This window comes from Homarus americanus, unplaced genomic scaffold, assembly GCF_018991925.1.
Source record: "Homarus americanus isolate GMGI-L3 unplaced genomic scaffold, GMGI_Hamer_2.0 scaffold25827, whole genome shotgun sequence".
Taxonomy (NCBI): domain Eukaryota; kingdom Metazoa; phylum Arthropoda; class Malacostraca; order Decapoda; family Nephropidae; genus Homarus; species Homarus americanus.
Window position 1 is genome coordinate 9,927,421 of NW_024738300.1, and position 19,321 is coordinate 9,946,741.

Consider the following 19,321-nt stretch of genomic DNA (forward strand, 5'->3'; position numbering starts at 1 on the left):
AACACCATCACATGACATAAATATATATGTGAGGTGGAGTAATAGAATCAATTTTGATATGAACATACCTGGTCCTGGGGGGTCCACCCCCCCACTCCCCCTCCTCCGTTTTCCTTAGAGTTATCGCCTGTGATGTGTTGGTGTAGTAAAGAACAGTGTATGTGGTGATGTGTGGTAAGTAGTGTGAACTCTTATGAACACCGTCTACTGGCGATACTTCCGTTGTGTTGACGAGGTGTATAAACTAACAGGGAAGTAAAGTCTATGGTTATTATCTTCTCGTTTCACTACCAATACCCACAGCCATTGAAATTACCCTTGAGTTTCATTGTTTACAGTTTGAATGTGTAAAATATTTCAACCATGTAAGAAATTAACTCTATTTGATGAGTACTAAAAGTGTACAGAAGAATCACCCGTAAAAACCCTTATTATCTGAACACTTTATTATTAAAATGGCGGATAATTAAATGTTTCTAATTCTTTCTCTTCATTGGTTAACTTTTATTACACTTACCTTCATTACTTACGATTATTTACGATTTTTGAGTTGATGGATAATGTGAGGAAATACGTCACCACGAGCTCTTTCCTTATTGGCTGTTGGGAGTGAATATTAACCTAGCACTGTCTTCTTATTGGTTGCTGAGATGAAATACCTAGCTCGTCGCTCTCTCCTCATTGGCTGTAAGGGATACGCAGCTCCACACTTTTTCCTTATTGGCTGATGAGAGGAAATATTCAATCCCGCGTTCTCTCCTGATTGGCTATCAAGAAATACGCAGCTCCACACTTTTTCCTTATTGGCTGTTGAGAGGAAATACGCAGCCCCGGGCTCTCTCCTGATTGGCTGTGAGGAAATACGTGGTCCCGGGCTCTCTCCTGATTGGCTGTGAGGAAATACGTAAGTCACGTGCTCTATTACAAAACCTTTTCCATTATTACTAAATTATTTCCTCCCCATTTGAAGGCCTAATTTTCTCGTCCAATTACCGTGTCCTATTTCTTTCCTTGATCATCGGATTCCTATTTTACCCTCAAGACGGCAGTGGCCTGTATCAATCTGTCTCCCTCCCCTCTTCATTCCCCTCTTTATTCCCCTCTTCTCCTCCCCTCTCCCCTCTTCCCTCTTTGTTTCTTTTCCCTCTCCCCTCCTCCCTCTTTATTCCCATCTTCTCTTTTTATTTTCTTGCCCTCTCCTCTCTTTATTTCCTTGCCCTCTCCTCTCCTCTCTTTATTTCCTTCCCCTCTTCCATCTTTACTCCCTTCCCCTGTTTTCCTCTTTTTCTCTTCCCCTTCCTTGCTATTCCTTCTCCTCTCCACTTCCCTCTTCATTCTCTTCCTCTTTCGTCTCCTCTCCTCCCCATCTTCTCTTCCCTCTCTGTCCCCCACTCCTTCCTATCTCTCCTCTCTCTATTTCTTTACCTTTACCCTTGCTATCCACATAGATTATTTCACGAGAACACTAACCAACTTAACGCTTAACTAACCAAACTTGTAGTGTTGAATCCTATGTTAAAATCTTGAAGTGACATCCTTACTCGGCTTGGATGGTGTTGAATCCCTTATTAAGATCATGAACCATCGTTTGCAGTCTACATAGGGTGTTGGATTCCGTGTTAGGATTTAGAAGGAACATCCATACTCGTTTTGTAGTGTTAAATCCCTTATAAAAGATATTGAGACACCGTATATATTTTTCTCAGGGTGTTGAAAACCTTATTAGGATCATGGGTGTTTATCCACTCACTCCTCTTGTAGTGTTGGATCAGCTTATTACATATCATGACACATCGTTCATATTCTTCTTAAGCCGTTGGATTCCTTCTTCAAATTAGGGTTTATCATTCACGCTTTCTTGTGGTCTTGGAACCTTTACTGAGATGAAGAAGTATCACGCATATTCATTTTTGTAGTGTTGGATCACCTTATTAATTCTCCTGGGGGTGTTGGCTTCTTTATTAAGGTCTTAAAACATCATCCACGTCCCCTTTTGTAGTGGTGGATCCTTTAACGAGATGAGGGAGTATCATGACTATTGCTGTAGTAAATTCCATCCTTTTCTGGTACCGTAGTGTTGGATTCTTCACCAGCGTCGTCTATAGTGTTGGATCCTATACTACCAGTATCGTGAAAGCATTGCGGTCACGCCCTGAATCGATTCATGGTGGTGATGGGGGGGGCAGACTGCCAACCTCTGCAGCCGTCACCAGGGGCCTGCAAGATTTTCCACCTATGTTTTTTCCGGTGATTTTTTTTTACCCATGAGGTGTTTTATTAAGAGAAATTTAATCCTAAACACAAAATTAACACCTAAAACAAATATCAGCTCAAATAAACACAAAATATCCCCAATACTCATAAAATGTTTAGTGTTTGGGGTAATTATTTGGCATTTAATAACCATGAATAATGGATAAACGATGATGACGGTGATTCAACTTGAGCGAAAGTTAAAGAAAATTGTTGCAGGTTTTAGGGTCCCAGAAGGAGCCGGAGGAACCAGTCACTGAGGTATTGGGTGATGTTCCTTAGTGTAGTGGATCTTTTCATAATGTTTAGTTGAGGAGGTGAGCTGACTTGTCTTACCATTGTCGTCGTTGGTGTTGATGTATTTGGGAGATTTGTTTATTTGTTTATTTGTTTGTTTTTGTATTTGTTGTTATATTCTTAATGTTGCAAAAAGGAATTTATATATATATTTTTTTTATCAAGTTTCTCTTCCTGTTTATATTAGTCTCTCTCTCTCTCTCTCTCTCTCTCTCTCTCTCTCTCTACCAAGGAAAGTGACCGAGATTAAGTAAATGAGAGATAAAATTAGACAAGTACTTTCTCAGGATTTAGGTGAGTGATAGAGTTAGAGGACACTTTCCTTGGACTTAGGGAAAGTGCTTGGGATGAGGGAGGGAGGGTGGGTGAGGGAAGAGGAAAGGAGAGGGAGGGTAAGGGAAGGAGTAGGTGAGGGAAAAGGGAGAGAGGGAAGGTGAGGAAAGAGTAAGAGAGGGAGTGGGTGAGGGAAGAGGAAGGGAGGGAAGAGAAAGAAAGGGAACGTGAGAGAAGAGGAAGGGTAAGGAAGGTGAGGGAAGAGGAAGGGGGGAAGGTGAGGGAAGAGGATGAGAGGAAACGTGAGGGAGGGTGAGGGAAGAAGAACGGAGGGTGATGGAGAGCGAGAGAAGAGGAAGGGTAAGGAAGGTGAAAGAAGAGGAAGAGAGGAGGGAGAGGAGAGAATCGATACTTACCTGAATAGAAATAGTTGAGTCTACCTTGCAGGAGGAATTGTGTGTGTGTGTGTGTGTGTGTGTGTGTGTGTGTGTGTGTGTGTGTGTGTGTGTGTGTGTACAGTGCCCTTCAATAGTGCGTTTAAAGGGGGCTCGTCATATAAACATTCCACAAATCATTATCATTGAGAGAGTTGTTTTACTTTGATTCCATAGTATATTTACTATTGCGAGTTTACCTTCTGTCCAAAGTAAACAAACACAGGGCTGCCACACTGCACCAAGCCTAACGAGCCCCTGTAAACGCACTAGTGAAGGGCATTGTACATACTGTATATGTGTGCGTGTTCGTGTTATTGAATATGTATACGTGTGAATGCTTATATGTAGTTGTGTGTGTGTGTGTGTACATATATTTCTACTGTACATATATGAGTAGAAAACCATTGTATGTATGTGTGTAGCGGCATATATGTTTATTGATAAGGGATCAGGCGTTACACCGGGGACTGTTGCATTATTTATGGTGGGAGTGAACCTGTGTTACTCTATAATTCAGGTGTTTACATTGTTGCTACGCTCGTCACCTGCTGGACACGAGGAAAAAAGCGTTAGTTGTAACTGATAAAATTACCTGTGGTTATTTTACGTAAGTTATTGAGTTTATGTTCTAAATAATAATTTTTATATACGTAATTTGTACAGGGTGTCCCAGAAACTATCCCTGTCTTCCTCCCTCCCTCCCTGCTTGCTCCCTAAGACACTGTGAGTTGGAGGGAGGAAGATAGGGAGCAAGTAGGGCGGCAGGGAGAGGGTAGGGAAGGAGGGAGGCAGGGACATTTTTCTGTGACACCCTATATGGATGAATAGTTCAGTATGTGTCTACAAGTGTGTAATTCATGCCTATCTCTTTCTCCGTATTCAATGCCAGTGTTGCCAGACCCACTTGTCATTGCGAGTAAAATGTACTGTATCTCACCTCTGTTTACCTCAGCATCATAGGGTTGGTCACCGCATTGGTAACACTCCGTCAGTGTTTCGGTACTTTTATGATACTAGTTATCTTCTGAAACTGTATTAACTGTATTCTTATGTAAATTTGAAACTGTAATCTTTAAATGTAATATTGTATTATTAAGTTCTTGTTTTTTTTCGTGTAAGTGAACTAATACGTAATAAATCGAGTCATAGATGAATCATGATACCCAACCCTCGGTATATTAGTCTCACTTATATAACACAAATCACCTGTATAGTATTATCGTATATTAATCTGACTCACGCGGAGTATTATTGGTGTGTATTAAATTCATCATGCTCGCCGGATAAACTACAAGTCTTAATTTTGATGCATTATATAATATAAAGACAACCTGGTATTCGGAGCAGCTGTGTCTTGGAGGAGCAGCTGTGTCTTGGAGGAGTAGCTGTGTCTTGGAGGAGCAGCTATGTCTTGGATGAGTAGCTGTGTCTTGGAGGAGTAGCTGTGTCTTGGAGGAGCAGCTGTGTCTTGGAGGAGCAGCTATGTCTTGGATGAGTAGCTGTGTCTTGGAGGAGCAGCTGTGTCTTGGAGGAGCAGCTGTGTCTTGGAGGAGCAGCTGTGTCTTGGAGGAGTAGCTGTGTCTTGGAGGAGTAACTGTGTCTTGGAGGAGCAGCTGTGTCTTGGAGGAGCAGCTGTGTCTTGGAGGAGGAGGAACAACTGTGTCTTGGAGGCGCCACTAGAGGGTGTTCACGAGGCGTAGAGCTGCTGACTTAATGCATGAAATGTGGTGAACACTCTCTGGGGAGTTTATCACTGGGAGCTGAGCTTTATGGTCACTCCACACACTTTATGCTTCCTCTTTAATATTATTATTATTATCCACTCTATCTGTATTTTTCTGGCTAAATAAACTGTTTCAATTCAAGTCAATTCAATTCAATTCATTAATCTTACATTCACAGTAAAGGGTATTTATACATGTTAAGTAATGGTCTGTTTATTTGTATACTGTGGACGGTGGTAAGTCATTGGCCAATTAGACACAAGGAAACACACATTATCAACACGGCGACCAATGATTCGATTATAGTCGTATTATGTGCACTGAATGCATTTGTGGCCTTGAAATTGAAAGGTAGAATAAACGCACCAAACCGGATCAAGTGAATGTAAACAATGACTTTGGTTTGTAAACGATTGTAGAGGCCCCAGCAGGGAGGTGTGAGCAACCCCTGTGGTTTACAGTAGTTGTGGAGGCTGTATAAGGAGGTGTGGGTTTGTATTAGTTTTAGTTTTAGTTTTAATATGACGCAGGTGTGAGTGGCTGCTGTAGTTTGTAGTTATAGTTGGGTTTACTGACGGGAGGCGTGACTGGCCCCTGTGGTTTGTGGTGCTTGTAGAGATTATATAAGACAAATGTGGGTAGGAAGGCAAGCTGCAGGTGGCTGTGAGCTCAACAGGTGGAGGACTTGCCACAGGTGACTCCTAGACGGTACAAACACCTACCTGGGCCCGTCCTGCTCCTGCTCCTGACCCTATACTGTGAAAACACTTACATTTACATATTTGCTTAAATGCATGTATGGGAGACTACATGCTATTACAAAGATATACATATACATAACAGAATAAGTACACCCGGGAGGAGTGTAGCTTGCGTCACCAGAGGGGATGGAGGGAGTCAACAGTGGCAGCAGAAACTAGTGAACTGCCCTTAGTCGTGGAGTGTGTGCGGGCACTTACAAACACTTGACCTTCACAGTTTACAAAGAGGGAGGCAGTTAGTACACCCTCAGGGCATATAGTGGGTGTTAACTCCCTCCCCGGCCGTCAGGAGCCGCCTTGTCGCTATGCGGGGCGCCATGGCTATTTCCCTGACTCATTGGAAAAACCTTATGAATTCGGGCTTCACTCTCCTTTACCATGTGACACACACACACACACACACACAAACTAAAACACAACTACAGTTATCGTCCCTCACGGTTACGTAATTACTGGGGCAAAAAGCGTCTAATTAAATGTGACCTAATTTACATATAATAGTCCACTCCGGATTATTCTCATTACTTTAGCCATAACACACACACCGCATATCTCCCCTCTCCGTGTGAATTACTCTCTCATTTGCATGTAATATTACACCTCGTGGCGGCGTATAGTGAGGTGAGTCGAGACTATTCACCGGTGAATGTATTATTGAAGCATCATATACTTGTTCCTATACACATCTTGACTATAGATTGATCTCGTTCTGCTTACTGTTGTAGATTCAGACAAGTGATAGTGGAGATTTAGAATATTTCACTGTTTGGGTTAGGTTAGGTTGGGTTGGGGATATCATACACTCTGAAAGAAACTTATTTCACTTATTTCACTTGATGGTTAAACATGCTAGCCTAACCTAAGCTAACCTAACCCAGGTAGCGTCAGGGTGTATGATCGTTAGGTGAGATACGGTAGAAGTGATAATCTTCATATGATCTAAATTCTCTTATTTATTTAGGGAGTTTCGTCCTTACGTAACATCGTAAAGTATGACAGTTTTGGACAACATAATGTCAGACTGATTAATTCAACATGGCCGCTCAGTCGAAGGTCGCCATTCGTCAGGTCCATCGGCCTATCACAGCCTTGGAAACAATACCCTCTTCCTCGCCTCTCTCCCTCGAGTGTGTAAAGAGCTCTTGGGTGTCAGTGTAGGTTAGAGCGAGACTCGGGTGGGTGGCGCAGTTGTGCAGGATGTGGGACCCGTAATGAAGATTGGGTCGCATATACTTAAGGTCTTGTTCGTTCCAATCAGCGACGAATGGGGAGGCGAGGGAGAGACGCTGCCGAGCCACTGAATACATTAAAATTCCTCCACAGTAACACTCAGTCTTATCTTGTACACTTTGGTATTTAACAGTATCTCTAGTTATAAGGATCTGCCCTACAAAAAATGCCATTAAGGTTGAGGGAATTTTATTCATCATATTTATAATTTCTGGAGTTTTTGTTTATCAAGTGTTGGTGTAATATGGAGTCTTAAGCCACAACCAGGTCTCGTTGTTTTGGGTTCAGATGCTTCACTCTCCAGGGTCACAGAACATAACTTAATTTGATGAGAAAAAATAAAACTTTCAAAATAAACTGTAAACGCAAGTCTTAGTTCTTCATAACAGGAAACTTTTAGACTTTTAATACAAATTCTCAACAAAAAATAATAGAAAAAATGTAGAATAATTTTTTTTACACAGTGTTGATTTATGTAGTCGCTTCAGTTGTCAGAACCTTGAAAAATTAATAAATATTTGCGTTCTTATATTTTCTACCTCATTGTTGTTACGTAAATAAGATTAGACATAAAACCTAACCTAACCTAACCATTAGTCCAATTTCTAGACACCAAGATGTATTTTTTTATAGCTGACTTAACGTACTGAAGGAATCATTGAGAGCCAGAGGGAGTTTTACTGTTGGTCACGTCTGCACTGCGCCACTCTACTGATTCTTCGTGTGTTTTTATCAAGTTATTTCTTCTTGTTGATGTATCGCGGTAATGTAGTGTAGATGATTTATATAAACGACCAAAACTCATCATAATAATACTTGGTTTAATTTGGTTTAATTCATCCACTAAACATACTGTACACGTTCTTGGGGTATATTATGGTGGTATATACAGTGAAACCTCTACATAATGGACTTTTGGATATAATGGACATTCTATATAATTCGTTAGATGGAGGTTTCACAACTAACAGATCCTCGATATAACGGACTTCTCTCGATATAAAATTCGTTATGAGGGGTTTCACAACTAATATACCCTCGATATAACGGACTTCCATATCTACATAGTTCGTTAGATGGAGGTTTCACAACTAATATACCCTCGATATAACGGACTTCCATATCTACATAGTTCGTTAGATGGAGGTTTCACAACTAACAGACACTCGATATAACGGATTTTCCTCTTCATTATAGTCCGTTAAATAGAGGTTTTACTGTACAGTTTAATTAGACATATGTTCGGTAGGCGGCGGTATTCAGTCCTTTAGCTCACGGGGATCTGCAGTCATTTAATTAATACAACCGTAAATTACCACCTGTATAAACGTCTGAAGCTCACTGACTCAAGCTACAGTACACCATCCACAATGACATCGAGTCACTCTTGAGACTCTTCTGTAATTAGAATAAAAACGTTAGAGGGGAAGTTAAACGTTGGAGGCTTAGAATTTAACGTTAGAGGGGAAGAGGAACGTTGGAAGGCTTAAAATTTAACGTTAGAGGGGAAGAAAAACGTTGGGGGGCTTAAACATTAACGTTAGAGGGAAAGAAAAACGTTGGAGGGCTTAAACATTAACGTTAGAGGGGAAGATTACAGCAGGAATCTCTTGAGAATGTGAATGTTGCTTTAATTCATCATCCCACCACTTTCACGTCACATCCACTGCATGGGGGGTGAGGGGATGGGTGAGGGGATGGGTGATGGGGGATGGGGGGGGATTGGGGATTGGGAGGTGAGAGGGGATGGGGTGAGGGGTGAGGGGGGATTGAGGGGTGAAGTCAGCTGAGGTCTCCGTCATAAACACAGTGATGATAATATGTCATATAATAGAGCTCCTCAGTGCATGGTAGGAAGAATGTTATTGTTTATGCTTGTAAAAAAAATATATATTGTATATAATAATTTTAGCAGACACCTAAAAACGACAACAGACTGAAGTACCACCTAACAGACACTTAAAAAACGACAACAGACTGAAGTACCACCTAACAGACACTTAAAAACGACAACAGACTGAAGTACCACCTAACAGACACTTAAAAACAACAGACTGAAGTACCAGACGACAACAGACTGAAGTACCACCTAACAGACACTTAAAAACGACAACAGACTGAAGTACCACCTAACAGACACTTAAAAACGACAACAGACTACCACCTAACAGACACTTAAAAACGACAACAGACTGAAGTACCACCTAACAGACACTTAAAAAACGACAACAGACTGAAGTACCACCTAACAGACACTTAAAAACGACAACAGACTGAAGTACCACCTAACAGACACTTAAAAACGACAACAGACTGAAGTACCACCTAACAGACACTTAAAAACGACAACAGACTGAAGTACCACCTAACAGACACTTAAAAACGACAACAGACTGAAGTACCACCTAACAGACATCTACTGAAATGGAAAGTTACCAGGACCAGGTGAGTCACTCCCCGCCACACCACAAGAGGCCGTAGCTCTCACGGCTGGTATTGACAGAATGTACTGATTACCTCACGTCCTAGATCTTGTTTTGATTAAATTCACGCACCGGATTTTTGTCTTTGTTTGTCCTTGTCTCTTCCCTGTTATTGCGTTCGTGATTCTTTGACGATACGGACGGACGGATGGATACACAAACGGACCCATGACACACACGCCTGGCATACATACGCACGATTTACTGACGCATGAAAGAGACGCATGATTAAGGACGCGTGGTGGGTGGTGGTGGTGGTGGTGGTGGTGTGTGGTGCTCTAATGGTCCACCCCAAAGTGAGCACCACCATTGAGCAACCTTCTGGTGGGTGGTGGGTGTGGTGCTCTAGCAGTCATTGATCCACCGGACGTTCTCTCTCTCTCTCTCTCTCTCTCTCTCTCTCTCTCTCTCTCTCTCTCTCTCTCTCTCTCTCTCTCGCTCTCTCACACACAGTTTTGACCACCAACCATTACACTGCTCAGGTCTGTGTTTATGGTCATGTGGCGCCGTGTACAGTAGTGTTAACCCGCCTCTCTCTCCCTTAAACCTTAATCTCCCTTGAAGTATCTCCCACCTAACGTATCACTCCCTTAAAGTACTACCACCTAAAGTAGCTCTTCCTTAAAATATCTCCATCAAACCATTATTATTATTATTAAATATTATTATTATTATTATTATTATTATTATTATTATTATTATTATTATTATTATTGGTTATGAGGGACAATAAAGAACATTTTCCACACAACTTTGTTTCACAGTTATAAGACAAAAGTGGTTTAGTGTCATCTGAAAGTATACTACTTTCACTATAACATGACACAGCAGAAACTATTAAATATGTATATACTTTTATTTTAACTTTGAGTAATAGTAAACATCTATTTTTTAACCAACAAAACAGAGTAAAGAAAATTAGGTCAAAATAGATTAATTTGTATACACTCCACAAGAACTGATATGTCTAGATTAGGTTAGGTTAGGTTAGGTTAGGTTAAGGTTGGTCGGGTTTGGTTAGGTTAAGTTAAGGTTGGTCGGGTTAGGTTAGGTTAGGTTAAGTTAAGGTTGGTCGGGTTAGGTTAGGTTCATTTCATCTGTAATTCTGAAGTCTATATACAGTAAATAGTAATCAATATAACACTCAGTTTAACACACAAACTCACACACACACACACACACACACACACACACACACACACACACACACACACACACACACACACACACACACACACACACACACACTCACACACTCACACACACACCACAAGCAAGGGTCATAGACTGCTTCAAGTACATTTTATCAGGATTATGCAATAGGAATATATATTTTAGTCTGCCCAGTACTTGTCTAGTCTCTCACCAAGTACCGCCGCAAACTAAGAAAGATGTACAGTTGTTAACATATTTCCCGAAACACTTGGCTCTTCTGGGTCGTATATACAGTATGATTGTGTTTACATCACCTAACGATGCAATTATGTCGGTATCACAGAATGGTAAAAACACTCCTTAATACAAAGAACAATATGAGAAAATGTATTAAGTGCGGTGGTTGAGTGGATACAATGCTCACCTCCTGGCATATGGGTCGGTGGTTCTATCCTGAGGTACTCCTAGTCGACCCAGCTGTAAATGAGTACCTACCTATTAAAATTCCAACCTTTTGCTTAATAAACCTCAAGTCGATACATGATAGATATTGCCAAGTATCCGGGGGGATTTGTGGTATTTATTGGCCTCTTTTTCTGTGTATTCATCATCAACTCTCACAGTGATCTCCCGTGGCAATATTCAATCACAAGAGACAGTCGAGGCAACGCGGGAATATAGTTCATCTTTGTCGTGTAGCCGTCCTCCTATACCCAGGCGTGACCCATGGTGCGTTAAGGGTCAGCGGGTGTGTCCTAACCTCACCTAACCCTGACCTGACCTGACCTAACCTGACCTAACCTAACCTGACCTGAACTAACCTGACCTAACCTAAACATAATACAGGGTGTTTCATAGGTCGTGTGCTGGAAAGATGTACAGGGTGTCTCATAGGTCGTGTGCCGGAAAGATGTACAGGGTGTCTCATAGGTCGTGTGCCGGAAAGATGTACAGGGTGTCTCATAGGTCGTGTGCCGGAAAGATGTACAGGGTGTCTCATAGGTCGTGTGCCGGAAAGATGTACAGGGTGTCTCATAGGTCGTGTGCCGATGTACAGGGTGTCTCATAGGTCGTGTGCCGGAAAGATGTACAGGGTGTCTCATAGGTCGTGTGCCGGAAAGATGTACAGGGTGTCTCATAGGTCGTGTGCCGGAAAGATGTACAGGGTGTCTCATAGGTCGTGTGCCGGAAAGATGTACAGGGTGTCTCATAGGTCGTGTGCCGGAAAGATGTACAGGGTGTCTCATAGGTCGTGTGCCGGAAAGATGTACAGGGTGTCTCATAGGTCGTAAATCACCAAAAGGAGGACGAGTGTGAAGGGAGGAGAAGACGGGAGAGTGAGAGGGGAGGAGAGGGTGAGGGTTAGGGGAAAAGATGGAGCATTGTGTGAGGGGGAGAAGAGGGAGTGGAGGGTGAAGGTAGAAAAGGGAGCAGTGGGGGAAGGGAGACGAGGAGGAACACGATGAAAGGAGGAAGGGGTAAAGGGAAGAGAGGAGGAGGACGAGGGGAAAGGGGAGGTGAAGGGAGTAGGTGGTTGCATGTGTCCTACAATTAATCCATAATTGACGTCACCAGGTGTTTCACAACGGCTGTGAATATGACTCATCCTGACCCGACAGACACACACACAGATACACAGATAAACATACATACATACATACATACATACATACATACATACATACATACGTACAAGCTACTTCTCATCATGTACACATATAACAGCAGCTCTCTTCCTCATCAGAAACACACACACACACACACACACACACATACACCAGCTACATCACTGCCTTGCTGTGGCTAGGCTGGGCCAGTTAGTTTGTTGGGTTGCGAATTGACGTTCACTATGATCTGGAGAGCGTCCTGGGCGGTGTGGACGGCGTCTTTAGCGGCACTGGATATGAAGGGCAGGAGGCCGTCGATGTAGCAGAAGGAGAGGAGGCAGAATGGCACGATCAGCACCACACAGATTGTCCACAACATCCTGATAGGCGACACCTCCGTCTTGGCCGCCCCAGAGTCCCTGGTGGTGGAGGAGAGAGCGTCTGTTTAGTGCAGTTGTCAAAGTCGACTGATAACTGGTTCTTTTACCCGCCAGATTGTGTCACTTGTACGGTACCAGATCTTAACCTCCAGACTCCGGCCGTCGCTGACAAATATCTCCTTGACACCTCTATTGAAAATCAGATTCCTATTGTTGAGAGAGTTGTGAATCTGATGGTAACATAATTTTTTTTAAGAACTGAGATTGTAGTCTATGGAATAGTGTTGCTAAAAGTGTAAGTTTACAGGATCTCTTGTGTTTTTGAACTAGTAGGATTATAGAACAAGATATATAAGAACTGTTGACAACTGAACTAATCGTCACAAACTCAGATTTGTCACACACTGACACACAGCGCGAGGGCGAGTTTGGTGGGAGGATCTATCGTTGTCTTGTTCCGAGGACTAGAATCCTTTGGTAAATTTGATACGTTTTCTTAATAACTAGGAGCTGCTGAAGGGAGGATTAGAAAGCTGTGAATATTGTGTGTTCAATCTCAGCCGGTAGCCAGCTCACTGTACTGCTGGTTAATGCTATAACTACGATATTTCCCCTGGCCAGCTGGACGCCCAGACGACCTCACCATACAGTACTTTGGTGGAGGAACGCTGACGCCCATCAAGTGTGGTCGTCACCCACCTATCACCACGCACCATCGTCCCCAGGAGGAACCCCACACCAAGATCCATACGATAATTTCTGTCACTCCACAGTATAAAAGAACGCCATCTAGTCATGATAAATCATTGTACAATTTTGATGTCATTTTGGTGCTTCGAATATGTCGTAGCTTTTTTTTTTTTTTTACAGGGATCAGCCCACCCGGGCACAGGTCACTGACCCACATTGGAGCCTGGGGGGCGAAAATGTAATAGTAATAATAAATAATAATAATAATTCATAGTAAATAAAATTTATAATAACAAATAAAAATAATAATGATAATAATAATAAAAAACTCTGTAGTAGTAATAATAATAATAATAATAATAATAATAATAATAATAATAATAATAATAATAATAATAATAATAATAATGATAATAATTAAAAAAATATATAATAAAAAGTGAGAAACAATTGAGACCCTACAATTGTGTGTAAATGAGGCAGAAAGTCAGATTAGCAACCTGGGACTTGGTCACAATTTTCGTGATGCCATATGGCAGCAGGGTCTACCATTAGACAACATATTATGCTTCCAATATGTTCCCAGGCGGTAGTACCTCCCTGTTTGGTAGCTGCCTACTACCTAGATACATCCTCACATTACCACTTGGGGGGTGAGTAATACAACACAATAACCTTTGAGAATATGAGTCCTGTGTTACAAAGGTCTGGGGTGACAAGTGTGGACCAGCGGGTTGAAGAGGCGACGATTGATTGTGTGATCGTAAGTGTCCAGAGTTGACATTGTGCTGATAGTGTCTTTCTTCCCCGGGGATCCACCTCTCCTCTCACCCATTAATTGTGTGTGTTCGGTCCTGTGTCAGTCTTTGATTGTGTGTGTTCGGTCTTGTGTCAGTCATTGATTCTATCTGTCGTTGAAAATGAGAAAAAAAGAGAAACAAAAAGAGAAAGAAAGAAAGAGAGGGAAACAGAGAGATACAGAAGTGAGTGGTAAAAGGGAGAAAAAGAGATAGAGAGAGAGAGACTGAGTGAGAGAGAGAGAAAGAAAGACAGAGACAGACTGACAGTGAGAGAGAGAAAGAAAGACAGTGAGAGAGAGAAAGAAAGACAGAGACAGACTGACAGTGAGAGAGAGAAAGAAAGACAGTGAGAGAGAGAAAGAAAGACAGAGACAGAGTGAGAGAGAGACGCTGTTCAAACACTCGCCTCACGGGACCCCTCTTACAGGTTATAATCTCGACCTCCTCCTCCTGGCCTAAGACTTTCATGTTCTCTTTGTATCGTTGTTCTCAAGTGCCGCTCCTGTTAGGCCCCAAGTCCCTAATCTTCCTGGGCCCTAATCCTTGCTAGGCCCTAAACCCCCAAACCTCCTGGGCTCCAATGCTGTTAGGTCCTACGCCCCCCCTCCCCCAATCCGTGCTAGGCCCTAAGCTCCCAATCTTCCTAGGTCTCCATTCTGCAAGGCTCCAAGCCCCCAATCCTCCAGGGTCCTAATTCCTCTGGACCCCAATCTAACCTGACCATTAGGATTGGATCCCCTTAGGAATGGACTTCTTAGGACTGAATCCCTTTAAGAAAGATTCTATTCCCTATTAGATGAGAAAGACAGTGATAGAATATGGTTACTTCCCTCCCTCCCTCCCTCTCTGGCCCCCTTCCTTCCCTCCCTCTGGCCTCCCTCCCTCCCTTCCTGACTACCTTCCTCTTCCCCTCCCTGCCTCCCTCTCCTCCCTCCCTCCCTCCCTCCTCCTCCTCCCCTCCCTCCCTCCCTCCCTCCCTCATTTTCTCCTTTCCTCTCCTCTTCCTTCCCTCAAACCATTTTACTCGCTTCGTCTCCTTGTTCTTGCCTCCATCCCTTCCCCTTCCTCCCTTCTCTCGTCTCATCTCCCTAAGAGGAAATCAGAGGCACTTAAGAGGAAGTCAGAGGCACTTCAGAGCAAATCAGGGCCACTAAAGAGGAAGTCAGAGGCACTTAAGAGGAAGTCAGAGGCACTTCAGAGCAAATCAGGGCCACTAAAGAGGAAGTCAGAGGCACTTAAGAGAAAATTACAAGCGCTTAAGAATTCAGAGGCACTTATGAGGAAGTTAGAGGCACTTAAGATGAAATCAGAGGAACTTAAAAGGAAATCAGATGCATTTATGGGGAATTCAGAGGCACTTAAGAGGCAGTACTAACCTTAAGTGGTCCTTGGAGGTGATGGATAGGAACTTTAGCCAGGCTACGATCATGCCCACTGCTATACATTCCCTGCAGGAGAACACACAAGGGGTCAGAGTTGCCTGTAGGAGACACAGAAGGAGTCATTATTACCTACAGGAGAAACAAGGCAACAAGGACCTGGTAGAGTACTCACCAAGTTTCGTGGTGAGAGAAGAAGTTAGTAATTCTTCCGGTTTCTCTGCCGGCCTGAGGGTCCACCATGCTGAAGTTAATCGACTCGAAGGTGAGGGCACGCAGGAGGCTGGTGGCTAAGTACACCAGGTAACACAGGCAGCACCCGATGTGTACTGACGTCACGGCCCGCACCTCCACTTTCTCTGTAACACATAGTGAGGGGTCTACCACCTGTACAGTACACACTCTATAACACACACACACGCACACACACACACACACTCTATAAAACACACACACACACACACACACACACACACACACACACACACACACACACACACACACACACACACACACACACACACACACCATGGTCATACAACACAACAAAGCCCCTAACAACGATCGTGTGTAACTGCCTCAATAAATATGATGACTCTAAACTGGAAATGAATAAATAAAAATAAACGATATGCAAACATGGAGTGTGTGTGTGTGTGTGTGTGTGTGTGTGTGTGTGTGTGTGTGTGTGTGTGTGTGTGTGTGCATGTGTGTGTGTGTGTGTGTGTGTGTGTGTGTGTGTGTGTGTGTGTGTGTGTGTGTGTGTGTGTGTGTGTGTGTGTGTGTGTGTGTGAGGGCACTCGTACACGCTAGGTGGTGGTGAGTTAAACTTCCAAGACTATTGATTAGCTCTTCCCACACCCACACACCCTCACACCACCCTCACACCCCCACACCCACACCTCCCTCACACCTCCCCATTCACCCTCACACACCTCACCCCCCTCACACACCTCACACCCCTCACACCCACACCTCCCTCACACCACCCTCCCACACCTCACACCCTCACACCCACACCTCCCTCCACACCCCTCACACACCCTCACACCTCCCCTCACACCACCCTCACACACACTCACCTCTCCCCTCCCTCACACTCACACACCTCCCACACCTCCCCTCCCCACACATCACACACACCCTCACACCTCCCCTCCCACCACCTCACCACACACCTCACACCTCCCTCATTCACCCTCACACACACCGTCACCCTCACACCTCCCTCACACTCACCATCACACCTTCACACCCTCACTATCACCTCACAATCACCTCACACTCTCACTAATACCTTACTATCACATCACCTTACACCCTCACTATCACCACACACCCTCGCCAACACCTCTCACTATCACCCCACACCACACTATCACCTCACACCCTCACTATCACCACACACCCTCGCCAACACCTCTCACTATCACCCCACACCCCACTAACATCTCACACCCTCACTATCACCACACACCTCTCACTATCACCCCACACCACACTATCACCTCACACCCTCACTAACACCTCTCACTATCACCTCACACCCACACTATCACCACCTCACTATCACCTCACCATCACTTACCTGCAGATCTCAGGTGGACGGAGATAATGAATGTCAGAAAGGCAGGAACCAGGAAGAGTGGCTGAGGGAAGACACTTGTATCATTAGTTGTTGTTATTATTAGTATTAGTATTAGTATTATTATTATTATTATTATTATTATTATTATTATTTTTATTATTGCTAAGTCGTCAGTCGCCATCTTGGTTAGGTTTCCCCAGGTGTGTGTGTGTGTGTGTGTTGATCATAGTAAACTGTGTTATAATACTCACCACCCAGATGAGGGCGTCAGGTCTCTCCATCTGTAACGTACAACATGGCATTAACCACTCTTATATAGCTGAGGGGGGTCAAAACAATATGCCAGAATTATATTATATTGACCTCAGGCGATAATCTGGGTCCGTACTGCTATGAAAGAAGACAGACTCACAGACAGACAGACCCACAAACAGGCAGAAAACATGAAATACATGAAATTGTTTCCTAATAGTGAGTTTTAACTGTGAATTAAGACCTAGAAGATCACAGACGAAGATACCTAAATTTATTATTATTATTATTATTATTATTATTATTATTATTATTATTATTATTATCATTGTTGTTGTCGTTATTATTATTTTCTTTATTATTATTATTATTATATTTTTTTATTATTATTATTGTTGTTGTTTTTATTATTGTTATTATTATTATCAAGTAGTTTATTTGCACACGATCATATTTGCCTGTGTCTGGGTATTACTATGAACCAAGTGTAAATTTTTCAGCAGTTTTAAAGAGTTAAGTCCTTTATTTCATGGCCCTCACCCCCTAGATTAACCAGTAGTTCTTCAATATCTCTCTCTCACCCTAGATTAACCAGTAGTTCTTCAATATCTCTCTCCCAAGATTAACCAGGGGGCTCTCTATACACTGTGTGTGGTCACTGACTCACCTGGAGGAGGGCGGTGAAGCCCATGATGCAGGCTACGGCGAGGTTAATGAGGCGACACACTTTGGTCCAGAGCGCCATGAGTACTCCTTGCTTCCTCTCCTTCTTAGGGCTGTACCCCATCACTCTCACACACCACCACCGCCTCACTTAACATCCCTCAAATATTAACACAATGTAAACACTATAGGAAGCTAGCTGGTCATTCTAGGAAGGTGATCGTTGTGTAAGATTGGGCTTTGTATGAAGATATCTGCTGGAAGGTGTTCGGCAGCTCGTAAGCCTGGTATTTTCTGCTTGGGGCACGCTTGCTGCTTCAAGTCTGGTAGAAGAGTGTGAATAGTTGATCTAGTTAAAGAATTAACACTTTTGTTTATATATATTAGATGATGACCATTTTTAATATAAACCAGGTGTTAGAAGCTGTCAAAAAGATGTCATATAATGGTGCTGATTAATGTATCGTACAGAGGTGAAGATAATTGATAAGGTATAGAGGCTTTGGTCCAGAATTAACCCTGAGTTAGTATCCTTCACTGTCGGAGACGGAGAAACAAGTTCCCCTTCACAAGTAGCCTACTGGTGAGTTTATGGCGGCCAAGTAGAGACGACCGGGGAATGTGTCATACCAATGCAAAATGTCCATCCCGTTAATTACTTGTATACAGAGAATCACAGGTATTTTCCTTATATATCTGCGAAGCACAAAAATTGCCTCATATTCTGAAGATACGTGACTTACAAGGACGTACTGAGAAGCTGATGGTCTAGTTTTATTTATCAGTAAAATCACGAATAAGTATCGTACTGTAGGTGGCGGCACAGATCCCTTAGCAACTTCCAGCCTGGCGCCACAACATTACCTTGTGCTCCACAGTCCACACAGCTCTGTACCGATACATTCCCTATATCTGGCCGAGATATGTTCGCTGTCGGCCGCATTGATTTTCAGGAGAATCTATTTTCTATTTCTTTTAATTTAACCGATATCGCAATTATGGGTCACATAAATGAAAAGAAAACTGGGTAATTATCTTAAGCACGATAAACGATAACAGTTTGTGTTCTGTTTGACGTATAATGTTGCTTCAATTATTTATTCATTTAACTTTACTTCATTTTCAGTATTCAGCGAAAACACCTGTTTATATAACCATAGACAAAATTGTTGCATTACACTAAACAGGGCCGGACCCAGACCTCAACTTTGTATGTGCAATCTTTCAGTTTTTGTAGATTTTTTTTCAAAAGGTCTATGGACGTTTTACACACCATACCACAACGCCGTATTCTTAGTTCTTTTTTACACTTTTTATCTTTTACTTTTATCCTCTTCGCCACTCGTTAG

General features: G+C 42.8%; 1 protein-coding gene across 1 annotated transcript; it reads right to left on the reverse strand.

The window, feature by feature from the left end:
• Positions 1–11,827: 11,827 nt before the first annotated feature.
• On the reverse strand, positions 11,828–18,854 carry LOC121874020. The gene is made up of 7 exons (XM_042377897.1): positions 18,491–18,854; positions 17,977–18,295; positions 17,309–17,338; positions 17,058–17,118; positions 15,645–15,828; positions 15,467–15,538; positions 11,828–12,639 (listed from the first exon to the last, which is right to left on the reverse strand). Exons 2-7 carry the CDS (start codon positions 18,094–18,096, stop codon positions 12,417–12,419), a joined length of 690 nt encoding a protein of 229 aa, XP_042233831.1. The 5' UTR covers positions 18,097–18,295; positions 18,491–18,854; the 3' UTR covers positions 11,828–12,416.
• Positions 18,855–19,321: the final 467 nt, after the last annotated feature.

Bases quoted from the DNA above. Each gene is read 5' to 3' on its own strand.
- LOC121874020 (XM_042377897.1), bottom strand. From the start codon at position 18,096: ATGGGGTACAGCCCTAAGAAGGAGAGGAAGCAAGGAGTACTCATGGCG. The intron at 15,829-17,057 runs GTAAGTGATGGT...TATGTGTTACAG, and splicing joins CGTCCACCTGAGATCTGCAG to AGAAAGTGGAGGTGCGGGCC. The intron at 12,640-15,466 runs GTTAGTACTGCC...CTCCACCACCAG, and splicing joins ACCTCCAAGGACCACTTAAG to GGACTCTGGGGCGGCCAAGA.